Here is a 12,276-nt window from a genome sequence, read left to right on the forward strand (position 1 = left end):
TGGATTCGGTGCATCCCTAGTAACAAGTCTCAGTTAATCTAGCACAGAACACACAGGACAGAAATTTTTATTTTTAAAGCCTGTTTCAGAGCCGTCACTGCTGTAAAATGAGTTCAATAAACCGCTAATCTCCACATGTAGCTCTGTTCTGTCCAGTCAGCAAGTATCATGACTTCAACCTAACGAATAGAGGTTTACAGGGTGATCGTGCAGATGGCCGGTTATAACCAGAGCACCCATGAGATCGCCCGGCCGTCTGACCTGCTGGCTGGGATCCAGGCGTACGTCACAAGTCTGCACAGCCTCAACTGCTACATCAACATCGACGTGGCGCGGCTGGTGAAGAGCGTCCTGTTGCAGCAGACGCAGCCTCTGGACTCATACGGGTCGCAGACCATCACAACTCTCTACACAAACTGGTGAGACCCGGGAAGGTTTGTTTGAGCGGCGCCCTCTGTGCTCCTGGTCTCCTGTGGTCAGGTATCTCGAGGGTCAGTTGTTTAGATGTGGATAATGTGTTGAACTGTGCTCCTGGTCTCCTGTGGTCAGGTATCTCGAGGGTCAGTTGTTTAGATGTGGATAATGTGTTGAACTGTGTTCCTGGTCTCCTGTGGTCAGGTATCTCGAGGGTCAGTTGTTTAGATGTGGATAATGTGTTGAACTGTGTTCCTGGTCTCCTGTGGTCAGGTATCTCGAGGGTCAGTTGTTTAGATGTGGATAATGTGTTGAACTGTGTTCCTGGTCTCCTGTGGTCAGGTATCTCGAGGGTCAGTTGTTTAGATGTGGATAATGTGTTGAACTGTGTTCCTGGTCTCCTGTGGTCAGGTATCTCGAGGGTCAGTTGTTTAGATGTGGATAATGTGTTGAACTGTGCTCCTGGACTCCTGTGGTCAGGTATCTCGAGGGTCTCTTGTTTAGATGTGGATAATGTGTTGAACTGTGCTCCTGGTCTCCTGTGGTCAGGTATCTCGAGGGTCAGTTGTTTAGATGTGGATAATGTGTTGAACTGTGCTCCTGGACTCCTGTGGTCAGGTATCTCGAGGGTCTCTTGTTTAGATGTGGATAATGTGTTGAACTGTGCTCCTGGTGTCCTGTGGTCAGGTATCTCGAGGGTCAGTTGTTTAGATGTGGATAATGTGTTGAACTGTGCTCCTGGACTCCTGTGGTCAGGTATCTCGAGGGTCAGTTGTTTAGATGTGGATAATGTGTTGAACTGTGCTCCTGGTCTCCTGTGGTCAGGTATCTAGAGGGTCAGTTGTTTAGATGTGGATAATGTGTTGAACTGTGCTCCTGGTGTCCTGTGGTCGGGTATCTCGAGGGTCAGTTGTTTAGATGTGGATAATGTGTTGAACTGTGTTCCTGGTCTCCTGTGGTCAGGTATCTCGAGGGTCAGTTGTTTAGATGTGGATAATGTGTTGAACTGTGCTCCTGGTCTCCTGTGGTCAGGTATCTCGAGGGTCAGTTGTTTAGATGTGGATAATGTGTTGAACTGTGCTCCTGGTGTCCTGTGGTCAGGTATCTCGAGGGTCAGTTGTTTAGATGTGGATAATGTGTTGAACTGTGCTCCCGGTGTCCTGTGGTCAGGTATCTCGAGGGTCAGTTGTTTAGATGTGGATAATGTGTTGAACTGTGCTCCTGGTCTCCTGTGGTCAGGTATCTCGAGGGTCAGTTGTTTAGATGTGGACAATGTGTTGAACTGTGCTCCTGGACTCCTGTGGTCAGGTATCTCGAGGGTCTCTTGTTTAGATGTGGATAATGTGTTGAACTGTGTTCCTGGTCTCCTGTGGTCAGGTATCTCGAGCGTCAGTTGTTTAGATGTGGATAATGTGTTGAACTGTGCTCCTGGTCTCCTGTGGTCAGGTATCTCGAGGGTCAGTTGTTTAGATGTGGATAATGTGTTGAACTGTGCTCCTGGTGTCCTGTGGTCAGGTATCTCGAGGGTCAGTTGTTTAGGTGTGGATAATGTGTTGAACTGTGCTCCTGGTGTCCTGTGGTCAGGTATCTCGAGGGTCAGTTGTTTAGGTGTGGATAATGTGTTGAACTGTGCTCCTGGTCTCCTGTGGTCGGGTATCTCGAGGGTCAGTTGTTTAGATGTGGATAATGTGTTGAACTGTGCTCCTGGTCTCCTGTGGTCAGGTATCTCGAGGGTCAGTTGTTTAGATGTGGATAATGTGTTGAACTGTGCTCCTGGTCTCCTGTGGTCAGGTATCTCGAGGGTCAATTGTTTAGATGTGGATAATGTGTTGAACTGTGCTCCTGGTCTCCTGTGGTCGGGTATCTCGAGGGTCAGTTGTTTAGATGTGGATAATGTGTTGAACTGTGCTCCTGGTCTCCTGTGGTCAGGTATCTCGAGGGTCAATTGTTTAGATGTGGATAATGTGTTGAACTGTGCTCCTGGTCTCCTGTGGTCGGGTATCTCGAGGGTCAGTTGTTTAGATGTGGATAATGTGTTGAACTGTGCTCCTGGTCTCCTGTGGTCAGGTATCTCGAGGGTCAATTGTTTAGATGTGGATAATGTGTTGAACTGTGCTCCTGGTCTCCTGTGGTCAGGTATCTCGAGGGTCAGTTGTTTAGACGTGGATAATGTGTTGAACTGTGCTCCTGGTCTCCTGTGGTCAGGTATCTCGAGGGTCAGTTGTTTAGACGTGGATAATGTGTTGAACTGTGCTCCTGGTGTCCTGTGGTCAGGTATCTCGAGGGTCAGTTGTTTAGGTGTGGATAATGTGTTGAACTGTGCTCCTGGTGTCCTGTGGTCAGGTATCTCGAGGGTCAGTTGTTTAGATGTGGATAATGTGTTGAACTGTGCTCCTGGTCTCCTGTGGTCAGGTATCTCGAGGGTCAATTGTTTAGATGTGGATAATGTGTTGAACTGTGCTCCTGGTCTCCTGTGGTCAGGTATCTCGAGGGTCAGTTGTTTAGATGTGGATAATGTGTTGAACTGTGCTCCTGGTCTCCTGTGGTCAGGTATCTCGAGGGTCAATTGTTTAGATGTGGATAATGTGTTGAACTGTGCTCCTGGTCTCCTGTGGTCAGGTATCTCGAGGGTCTCTTGTTTAGATGTGGATAATGTGTTGAACTGTGCTCCTGGTGTCCTGTGGTCAGGTATCTCGAGGGTCAGTTGTTTAGATGTGGATAATGTGTTGAACTGTGCTCCTGGTCTCCTGTGGTCAGGTATCTCGAGGGTCAATTGTTTAGATGTGGATAATGTGTTGAACTGTGCTCCTGGTCTCCTGTGGTCAGGTATCTCGAGGGTCAGTTGTTTAGATGTGGATAATGTGTTGAACTGTGCTCCTGGTGTCCTGTGGTCAGGTATCTCGAGGGTCAGTTGTTTAGATGTGGATAATGTGTTGAACTGTGCTCCTGGTCTCCTGTGGTCAGGTATCTCGAGGGTCAGTTGTTTAGATGTGGATAATGTGTTGAACTGTGCTCCTGGTCTCCTGTGGTCGGGTATCTCGAGGGTCAGTTGTTTAGATGTGGATAATGTGTTGAACTGTGCTCCTGGTCTCCTGTGGTCGGGGATCTCGAGGGTCAGTTGTTTAGATGTGGATAATGTGTTGAACTGTGCTCCTGGTCTCCTGTGGTCAGGTATCTCGAGGGTCTCTTGTTTAGATGTGGATAATGTGTTGAACTGTGCTCCTGGTCTCCTGTGGTCAGGTATCTCGAGGGTCAGTTGTTTAGATGTGGATAATGTGTTGAACTGTGCTCCTGGTCTCCTGTGGTCAGGTATCTCGAGGGTCTCTTGTTTAGATGTGGATAATGTGTTGAACTGTGTTCCTGGTCTCCTGTGGTCAGGTATCTCGAGGGTCTCTTGTTTAGATGTGGATAATGTGTTGAACTGTGCTCCTGGTCTCCTGTGGTCAGGTATCTCGAGGGTCAGTTGTTTAGATGTGGATAATGTGTTGAACTGTGCTCCTGGTCTCCTGTGGTCAGGTATCTCGAGGGTCTCTTGTTTAGATGTGGATAATGTGTTGAACTGTGTTCCTGGTCTCCTGTGGTCAGGTATCTCGAGGGTCAGTTGTTTAGATGTGGATAATGTGTTGAACTGTGCTCCTGGTCTCCTGTGGTCGGGGATCTCGAGGGTCAGTTGTTTAGATGTGGATAATGTGTTGAACTGTGCTCCTGGTCTCCTGTGGTCAGGTATCTCGAGGGTCAATTGTTTAGATGTGGATAATGTGTTGAACTGTGCTCCTGGTCTCCTGTGGTCAGGTATCTCGAGGGTCTCTTGTTTAGATGTGGATAATGTGTTGAACTGTGCTCCTGGACTCCTGTGGTCAGGTATCTCGAGGGTCTCTTGTTTAGATGTGGATAATGTGTTGAACTGTGCTCCTGGTCTCCTGTGGTCAGGTATCTCGAGGGTCAGTTGTTTAGATGTGGATAATGTGTTGAACTGTGCTCCTGGTGTCCTGTGGTCGGGTATCTCGAGGGTCTCTTGTTTAGATGTGGATAATGTGTTGAACTGTGCTCCTGGTCTCCTGTGGTCGGGTATCTCGAGGGTCAGTTGTTTAGATGTGGATTATGTGTTGAACTGTGCTCCTGGTGTCCTGTGGTCAGGTATCTCGAGGGTCAGTTGTTTAGATGTGGATTATGTGTTGAACTGTGCTCCTGGTGTCCTGTGGTCGGGTATCTCGAGGGTCAGTTGTTTAGATGTGGATAATGTGTTGAACTGTGCTCCTGGTGTCCTGTGGTCGGGTATCTCGAGGGTCTCTTGTTTAGATGTGGATAATGTGTTGAACTGTGCTCCTGGTCTCCTGTGGTCGGGTATCTCGAGGGTGTCTTGTTTAGATGTGGATAATGTGTTGAACTGTGCTCCTGGTCTCCTGTGGTCGGGTATCTCGAGGGTCAGTTGTTTAGATGTGGATAATGTGTTGAACTGTGCTCCTGGTCTCCTGTGGTCGGGTATCTCGAGGGTCTCTTGTTTAGATGTGGATAATGTGTTGAACTGTGCTCCTGGTGTCCTGTGGTCGGGTATCTCGAGGGTCAGTTGTTTAGATGTGGATAATGTGTTGAACTGTGCTCCTGGTCTCCTGTGGTCGGGTATCTCGAGGGTCTCTTGTTTAGATGTGGATAATGTGTTGAACTGTGCTCCTGGTCTCCTGTGGTCGGGTATCTCGAGGGTCTCTTGTTTAGATGTGGATAATGTGTTGAACTGTGCTCCTGGTCTCCTGTGGTCGGGTATCTCGAGGGTCAGTTGTTTAGATGTGGATAATGTGTTGAACTGTGCTCCTGGTCTCCTGTGGTCGGGTATCTCGAGGGTCAGTTGTTTAGATGTGGATAATGTGTTGAACTGTGCTCCTGGTCTCCTGTGGTCGGGTATCTCGAGGGTCTCTTGTTTAGATGTGGATAATGTGTTGAACTGTGCTCCTGGTGTCCTGTGGTCAGGTATCTCGAGGGTCAGTTGTTTAGATGTGGATAATGTGTTGAACTGTGCTCCTGGTCTCCTGTGGTCAGGTATCTCGAGGGTCAGTTGTTTAGATGTGGATAATGTGTTGAACTGTGCTCCTGGTGTCCTGTGGTCAGGTATCTCGAGGGTCAGTTGTTTAGATGTGGATAATGTGTTGAACTGTGCTCCTGGTCTCCTGTGGTCGGGTATCTCGAGGGTCTCTTGTTTAGATGTGGATAATGTGTTGAACTGTGCTCCTGGTCTCCTGTGGTCAGGTATCTCGAGGGTCAGTTGTTTAGATGTGGATAATGTGTTGAACTGTGCTCCTGGTCTCCTGTGGTCAGGTATCTCGAGGGTCAGTTGTTTAGATGTGGATAATGTGTTGAACTGTGCTCCTGGTCTCCTGTGGTCAGGTATCTCGAGGGTCAGTTGTTTAGATGTGGATAATGTGTTGAACTGTGCTCCTGGTCTCCTGTGGTCGGGTATCTCGAGGGTCAGTTGTTTAGATGTGGATAATGTGTTGAACTGTGCTCCTGGTCTCCTGTGGTCGGGTATCTCGAGGGTCTCTTGTTTAGATGTGGATAATGTGTTGAACTGTGCTCCTGGTGTCCTGTGGTCGGGTATCTCGAGGGTCTCTTGTTTAGATGTGGATAATGTGTTGAACTGTGCTCCTGGTCTCCTGTGGTCGGGTATCTCGAGGGTCTCTTGTTTAGATGTGGATAATGTGTTGAACTGTGCTCCTGGTGTCCTGTGGTCGGGTATCTCGAGGGTCAGTTGTTTAGATGTGGATAATGTGTTGAACTGTGCTCCTGGTCTCCTGTGGTCGGGTATCTCGAGGGTCTCTTGTTTAGATGTGGATAATGTGTTGAACTGTGCTCCTGGTCTCCTGTGGTCGGGTATCTCGAGGGTCTCTTGTTTAGATGTGGATAATGTGTTGAACTGTGCTCCTGGTCTCCTGTGGTCGGGTATCTCGAGGGTCTCTTGTTTAGATGTGGATAATGTGTTGAACTGTGCTCCTGGTGTCCTGTGGTCGGGTATCTCGAGGGTCAGTTGTTTAGATGTGGATAATGTGTTGAACTGTGCTCCTGGTCTCCTGTGGTCAGGTATCTCGAGGGTCAGTTGTTTAGATGTGGATAATGTGTTGAACTGTGCTCCTGGTGTCCTGTGGTCGGGTATCTCGAGGGTCAGTTGTTTAGATGTGGATAATGTGCTGAACTGTGCTCCTGGTCTCCTGTGGTCAGGTATCTCGAGGGTCAGTTGTTTAGATGTGGATAATGTGTTGAACTGTGTTCCTGGTGTCCTGTGGTCAGGTATCTCGAGGGTCAGTTGTTTAGATGTGGATAATGTGTTGAACTGTGCTCCTGGTGTCCTGTGGTCGGGTATCTCGAGGGTCAGTTGTTTAGATGTGGATAATGTGTTGAACTGTGCTCCTGGTCTCCTGTGGTCGGGTATCTCGAGGGTCAGTTGTTTAGATGTAGATAATGTGTTGAACTGTGCTCCTGGTGTCCTGTGGTCAGGTATCTCGAGGGTCAGTTGTTTAGATGTGGATAATGTGTTGAACTGTGCTCCTGGACTCCTGTGGTCAGGTATCTCGAGGGTCAGTTGTTTAGATGTGGATAATGTGTTGAACTGTGCTCCTGGTCTCCTGTGGTCAGGTATCTCGAGGGTCAGTTGTTTAGATGTGGATATTGTGTTGAACTGTGCTCCTGGTGTCCTGTGGTCAGGTATCTCGAGGGTCAGTTGTTTAGATGTGGATAATGTGTTGAACTGTGCTCCTGGTCTCCTGTGGTCAGGTATCTCGAGGGTCTCTTGCGTCAGGCCAGCAGCGCTCTCATAGTCCACTGTCCAACCACACAGTGCTTCGTAAACCAGAACAACGAGAACGAGCAGAGCTTCCATGCGGAGGAATACTCTGACATCGGCGGTAAGATAATATTTCAGATAAACATTTTACATTTTTCAGTAGCCACACTATCTGTATACAGTAATAATCATCATAATCATCAGCCTTTCAGATCTATTCTGTCAAGACCAAATGCATTAATATTGGCATATCTATTACCATGATAAACGCTCAGATATTTTTTATGATAGAACAAAAATAAAATATATTCAACTTGCAGAGTAACTCAAGGAAATATTTCTGATTTTATACAATAACACTGTTGGCGTCTGAAACACTGTTAAACACGGGTTAGATGTTTATCACACACACACACTCTTTATTATATTTCTCTGTAGGTTTGCGAGCATTGGCTGAACTCATCGGCCCTTATGGAATGAAGTTTTTAAATGAGAACCTCATGTGGCACATCATATCCCAAGTCGGAGAACTGAAGGTATCTTTTAAAAGAAAAAAAATAACAACGTTAAAGCACAAACATGGCTAATTTACAGGGCATACATGATTGAAATAAATGATGTTATGATTTTCAGAAACTAGTAAGTGACAACATGGATGTCCTGGTGCAAATGAGAGTTAACTATGAGAAACCTGAGGCCATGACTGACCTTCAGAAGAAGCTGACCGGTACAGTTACAGTCACGCTTCAGAACTCAAACAACACACAGTCTACAGTCGTCTGCCTTTCCATTATTCCTCTCAAAAACAATCAATAGCTACTTTATTATGAAATATAAATAAAACATGTTAAACTAAAAAGTAAGGGTCACACAAATAACCAATTGTTTTAATTATTACATTACAGGCTGTGAGAACGTGCTGAAGAGAGTGACCATTATTGGTGTGATTCTGTCCTTTCGCGCTATGGTCCAAGAAGCTCTCGCGGAGGTCAGTAGCTCTGTTTATGCTCATTAATATTCACATTTTAGTGTTTCCTACATTCATATACACCGATCAGGCATAACATTATGACTGGTGAAGTGAATAACACTGATGATCTCCTGTTAGTGGGTGGGATATATTAGGCAGCAAGTGAACATTTTGTCCTCAGAGTTGATGTGTTAGAAGCAGGAAAAATGGGCAAGCGTAAGGATATGAGTGAGTTTGACAAGGGCCAGATTGTGACGGCTAGACGACTGGGTCAGAGCATCTCCAAAACTGCAGCTCTTGTGGGGTGTTCCCGGTCTGCAGTGGTCAGTCTCTATCAAAAGTGCTCAGAGAAAGGACCAGTGGAGAACCGGCCACAGGGTCATGGAGGACCAGTGGAGAACCGGCCACAGGGTCATGGAGGACCAGTGGAGAACCGGCCACAGGGTCATGGAGGACCAGTGGAGAACCGGCCACAGGGTCATGGAGGACCAGTGGAGAACCGGCCACAGGGTCATGGGCGGCCAAGGCTCATTGATGGCCGGGTGTGTGTGCGTGGCTCACCTGGGGAACACATGGCAGCAGGTGCACTATGGGAAGAAGGCGTGGCGGTGGAGGCAGTGATGCTTTGGGCAATGTTCTGCTGAGAAACCTTGGGTCCTCCATCATGTGGATGTGACTTTGACACGTCCCACCTACCTAAGCATTGTTGAGCCCATGTCCAGCCTTTCATGGAAACGGTATTCCCTGGTGGCTGTGGCTCTTTCAGCAGATAATGCGCCGCCACAAAGCACAAATGCTTCAGGAATGGTTTGAGGAGCACAACAACGAGTTTGAGGCCAAATTCCCTAGATCATCTGTGGGATGAGCTGAACAAACAAGTCCGATCCATGGAGGCCCCACCTCGCAACTTACAGGACTTAAAGGATCTGCTGCTAACATCTTGGTGCCAGATACCACAGCTCACCTTCAGGGGTCTAGAGGAGTCCAGGCCTCGACGGGTCAGGGGACCAACTCAATATTAGGTCCTAATGTTATGCCTGATCGGTGTACATCTCTTCAGTCTTACAGTAATGCCCTCTGTGCAGGTCTTATGCTATATGGATAATAATAAATGCAGGTCATGCTGTGCTGTTTATGAGCGAGCGCAGAACTGATCATTTCCGTCTGTAGATCATGGACAGACACTGCCCGTTCCTCATGAGACCCATCAGATATCTGAAGGACCAGCCAGACCTGGACATCAAGGTGAGTCTAGATCTCTCTTCTGTTAGCTGGAGTCTGGAGGAGAGAGAGCGAGGACACCACTGTCCTCTGCAGAACGTCTACAGCTGTTCTGATTGTGTGATGTGTAGATCTCTCTCGGTGTGTATGAAGTGGCGTCGGCTGCGGGTTTGCCCTGTGAGATCGACCCTGCGCTGGTTTCGGCAATTGCAAACATGCAGACAGGTGAAGTCCTGATAAAGCAGCTCGTCTCTCTGGAAGACTGTCTCCAGCTAATCTGATCTGATGATTATCTGTTATTCTCCCCGCCAGACAACTCATCGATGGAGGAGGAGTTTAAGATCAGCTGCCTGCTTCTGGTGTACATCGCTGTGTCCCTGCCCAGCCTGTGCCTGGATCCCAACTCCAACTACAGGAGAGAACACGGAGGTATATAGAAGAAAACTGACGAAAACTCCTTTCCCACTATCAACAGAATTTTCCGGCTTTCCGAGTTTTCCCTGTGATACGGTAGGGGGCACTGTTACACATCCTGTAGTCCAGAATCTCCTGATCAAAACACATGTAGACGCAGAAACGAGCGACTGAAGCATTGCTGACTCATGTAAAATATCCCGATCATCAAACATTAACCATCATATCAATCTAAACGCCTGATGTGACTGAATGAGATGTGGACGCAGGACGAGCTCTGAAGTGTTGATCTCCATCTGTGTTTGCTCATCGCTCGCAATCCGGGCCAGGCCTAGTTTTTGACAAAAACAGGATTTTCTCAGATTTGTGCTCAAAATTTTGCTTTTTTTATGAAACATTCAAGAGTTGATCAAAAGAATGCATGAAGTTAGAATAAAATGGCAGAACAAAATATTATGAGGGCCATGAAAGTTTTGTGAATATGATGGAAAATACTTTTTCACTGCCAGCGTTTCTGATCATTTGCACAAACATGTCATGGCCCTCAGAATATTTATCTGTATGAATATCTGAGCATGTAATATATCAACAGAAAGAACAGAGCCTCTGCTTTAAAACGTCTCAACACTTGAATGTGGTTACGTTTCATCAAAATTGAGAAAATCCTGTTTTTGTCAAAGACTAGGCCTGGCCCGGATTGCGAGCGATGAGCAAACACAGATGGAGATCAACACCTCAGAGCTCGTCCTGCGTCCACATCTCATTCAGTCACATCAGGCGTTTAGATTGATATGATGGTTAATGTTTGATGATCGGGATATTTTACATGAGTCAGCAATGCTTCAGTCGCTCGTTTCTGCGTCTTCTTCACATGTGTTTTGATCAGGAGATTCTGGACTACAGGATGTGTAACAGCGCCCCCTACCGTATCACAGGGAAAACACGGAAAGCCGTAACTTTCCGTCAATGGCAGGGAAAGAGTTAAACGGTTAGTTCACCCAAAACCAGTGCATCTATCCATCATAAAAGTCATCTATCAGTATCTATCATTTCAAATTTGGGGTGAACTTTCTCTTTAATTTAAAATCCAACATGAGCGCTTGCTTTGCTCAGCAGCTCCTCGTGTTCTGACGGACCCTGAGCAGCAGCAGCTCAGATTTCTGACTTCTGAAGCTTGACTTGTTCTTCATAGGTCACCAGAACAACATCCACTGCCTGGCCTCAGCGGTCAACCATCTGGCGGCCGCCATGTTCACCGTCCAGAGGAAGAGCATCCAGACGCAGCTCCAGGAGTTCCTGAAGGTAAAGGACACGCCCTTGAGCCCTTCCAGCGTCTCTCTCTCACACACACACGCACACGCGCACACGCACACGCACACGCACACGCACACGCACACACACACACACACCTCATCTGTGATGTCTGATGTGCAGGTGGCGTCCGCCATCTTACTGCAGCTCGGCCAGAATGTGGAGCGAGTGGAGATCAAGAACAGAGACTCGGTTTATCTCATCCTACACATGGTAACAAACCTCTTCATCGTGAGCTCAGGATCTGAAATGCTTCATGATTTAAGTCCGTCTGTTCTGCTCTGTGGGTTACAGATCGTGGATCAGTCGCCGTTCTTGAGTCAGGACATGCTGGAGATGTGTTTCCCGTACGCTCTCCTGAGGAATGCTTACAGAGAAGTGCACCGGACCTTCATCCCCAGCATGGGCTGAGCGGACCACGAGCTCGACTCCCTGACCCGCTGGACTCATCCTAGACAGCAGATCCGGCCCAGATCCGGCCTGGGTGCGCCACTGCTGCTGTCTGGGATGACATCAGGGGGGAAACAATATTTAAAAAGGTGTTATGAAAACCCACTGCGTATAATCATTATGTACCGGTTGTGCTGTCACCTGTGTTGGGCTGAGATATATGAGTTTAAACTGTTGGGTTCAGTTGTATTTTCATGTAATCATCCTCAGCGAATCACTGCTCACCATTATTTGCACAATTATTTGTTGGTGTCTTTTCTATTGCCTGGGAATATAAGCAGAAAACCTGCAGAAGCGTCTAAAGCATTATAATAACCTGCTCGTGATTGTGCGTATTTGTGTTTAAATGCCTTTAAAACGCTTTTCCTGAATCTACAGTTGGGTTTCTAATAAAAGTGCATTTATACACAACATCAGTGTCCGTTTTATATTCATCTCGTCTACTGCGTTTACATGAACACATTAGTAAAGTTTTAGAACACAATACTATATTATATTTACACTATATTTACATTTTTGTTGTTCACACGGAGATGATAACGAAGGGTTACACAGGTAACCTAGGTTCTGTGAATGAAGTCAACACGCCATAGTATGGGTCAGCCTCGGCTAAGGATGAGCTGTCAGGAGATGGTATATCAAATTAACCACGCCCCGCTTGTCAACACCTCCTATAAATACAGGTGTTAATCAGCCGGCCCTTTCTCTTTTTCCCGACTGGCTCAAA

The 12,276-nt window shown here is 47.2% G+C and overlaps 1 protein-coding gene across 1 annotated transcript in view; it reads left to right on the plus strand.

Moving 5' to 3' along the window:
• The window catches only part of nckap1l (NCK associated protein 1 like), a 56,269-nt gene extending 44,311 nt beyond the window's left edge, over positions 1–11,958 (plus strand). The window contains exons 21-31 of the mRNA XM_079844578.1: positions 201–419; positions 7,174–7,304; positions 7,622–7,719; positions 7,817–7,910; positions 8,089–8,171; positions 9,324–9,398; positions 9,506–9,599; positions 9,687–9,803; positions 10,981–11,090; positions 11,223–11,312; positions 11,394–11,958. Of these exons, the coding sequence (XP_079700704.1) occupies positions 201–419; positions 7,174–7,304; positions 7,622–7,719; positions 7,817–7,910; positions 8,089–8,171; positions 9,324–9,398; positions 9,506–9,599; positions 9,687–9,803; positions 10,981–11,090; positions 11,223–11,312; positions 11,394–11,510 (1,228 nt within the window). The 3' untranslated portion in view covers positions 11,511–11,958. The remainder of the gene's footprint in view (positions 1–200; positions 420–7,173; positions 7,305–7,621; positions 7,720–7,816; positions 7,911–8,088; positions 8,172–9,323; positions 9,399–9,505; positions 9,600–9,686; positions 9,804–10,980; positions 11,091–11,222; positions 11,313–11,393) is intronic.
• The last annotated feature ends 318 nt before the right edge of the window (positions 11,959–12,276 follow it).

The sequence above is a fragment of the Gobio gobio genome (assembly GCF_949357685.1).
Source record: "Gobio gobio genome assembly, chromosome: 19".
NCBI lineage: Eukaryota > Metazoa > Chordata > Actinopteri > Cypriniformes > Gobionidae > Gobio > Gobio gobio.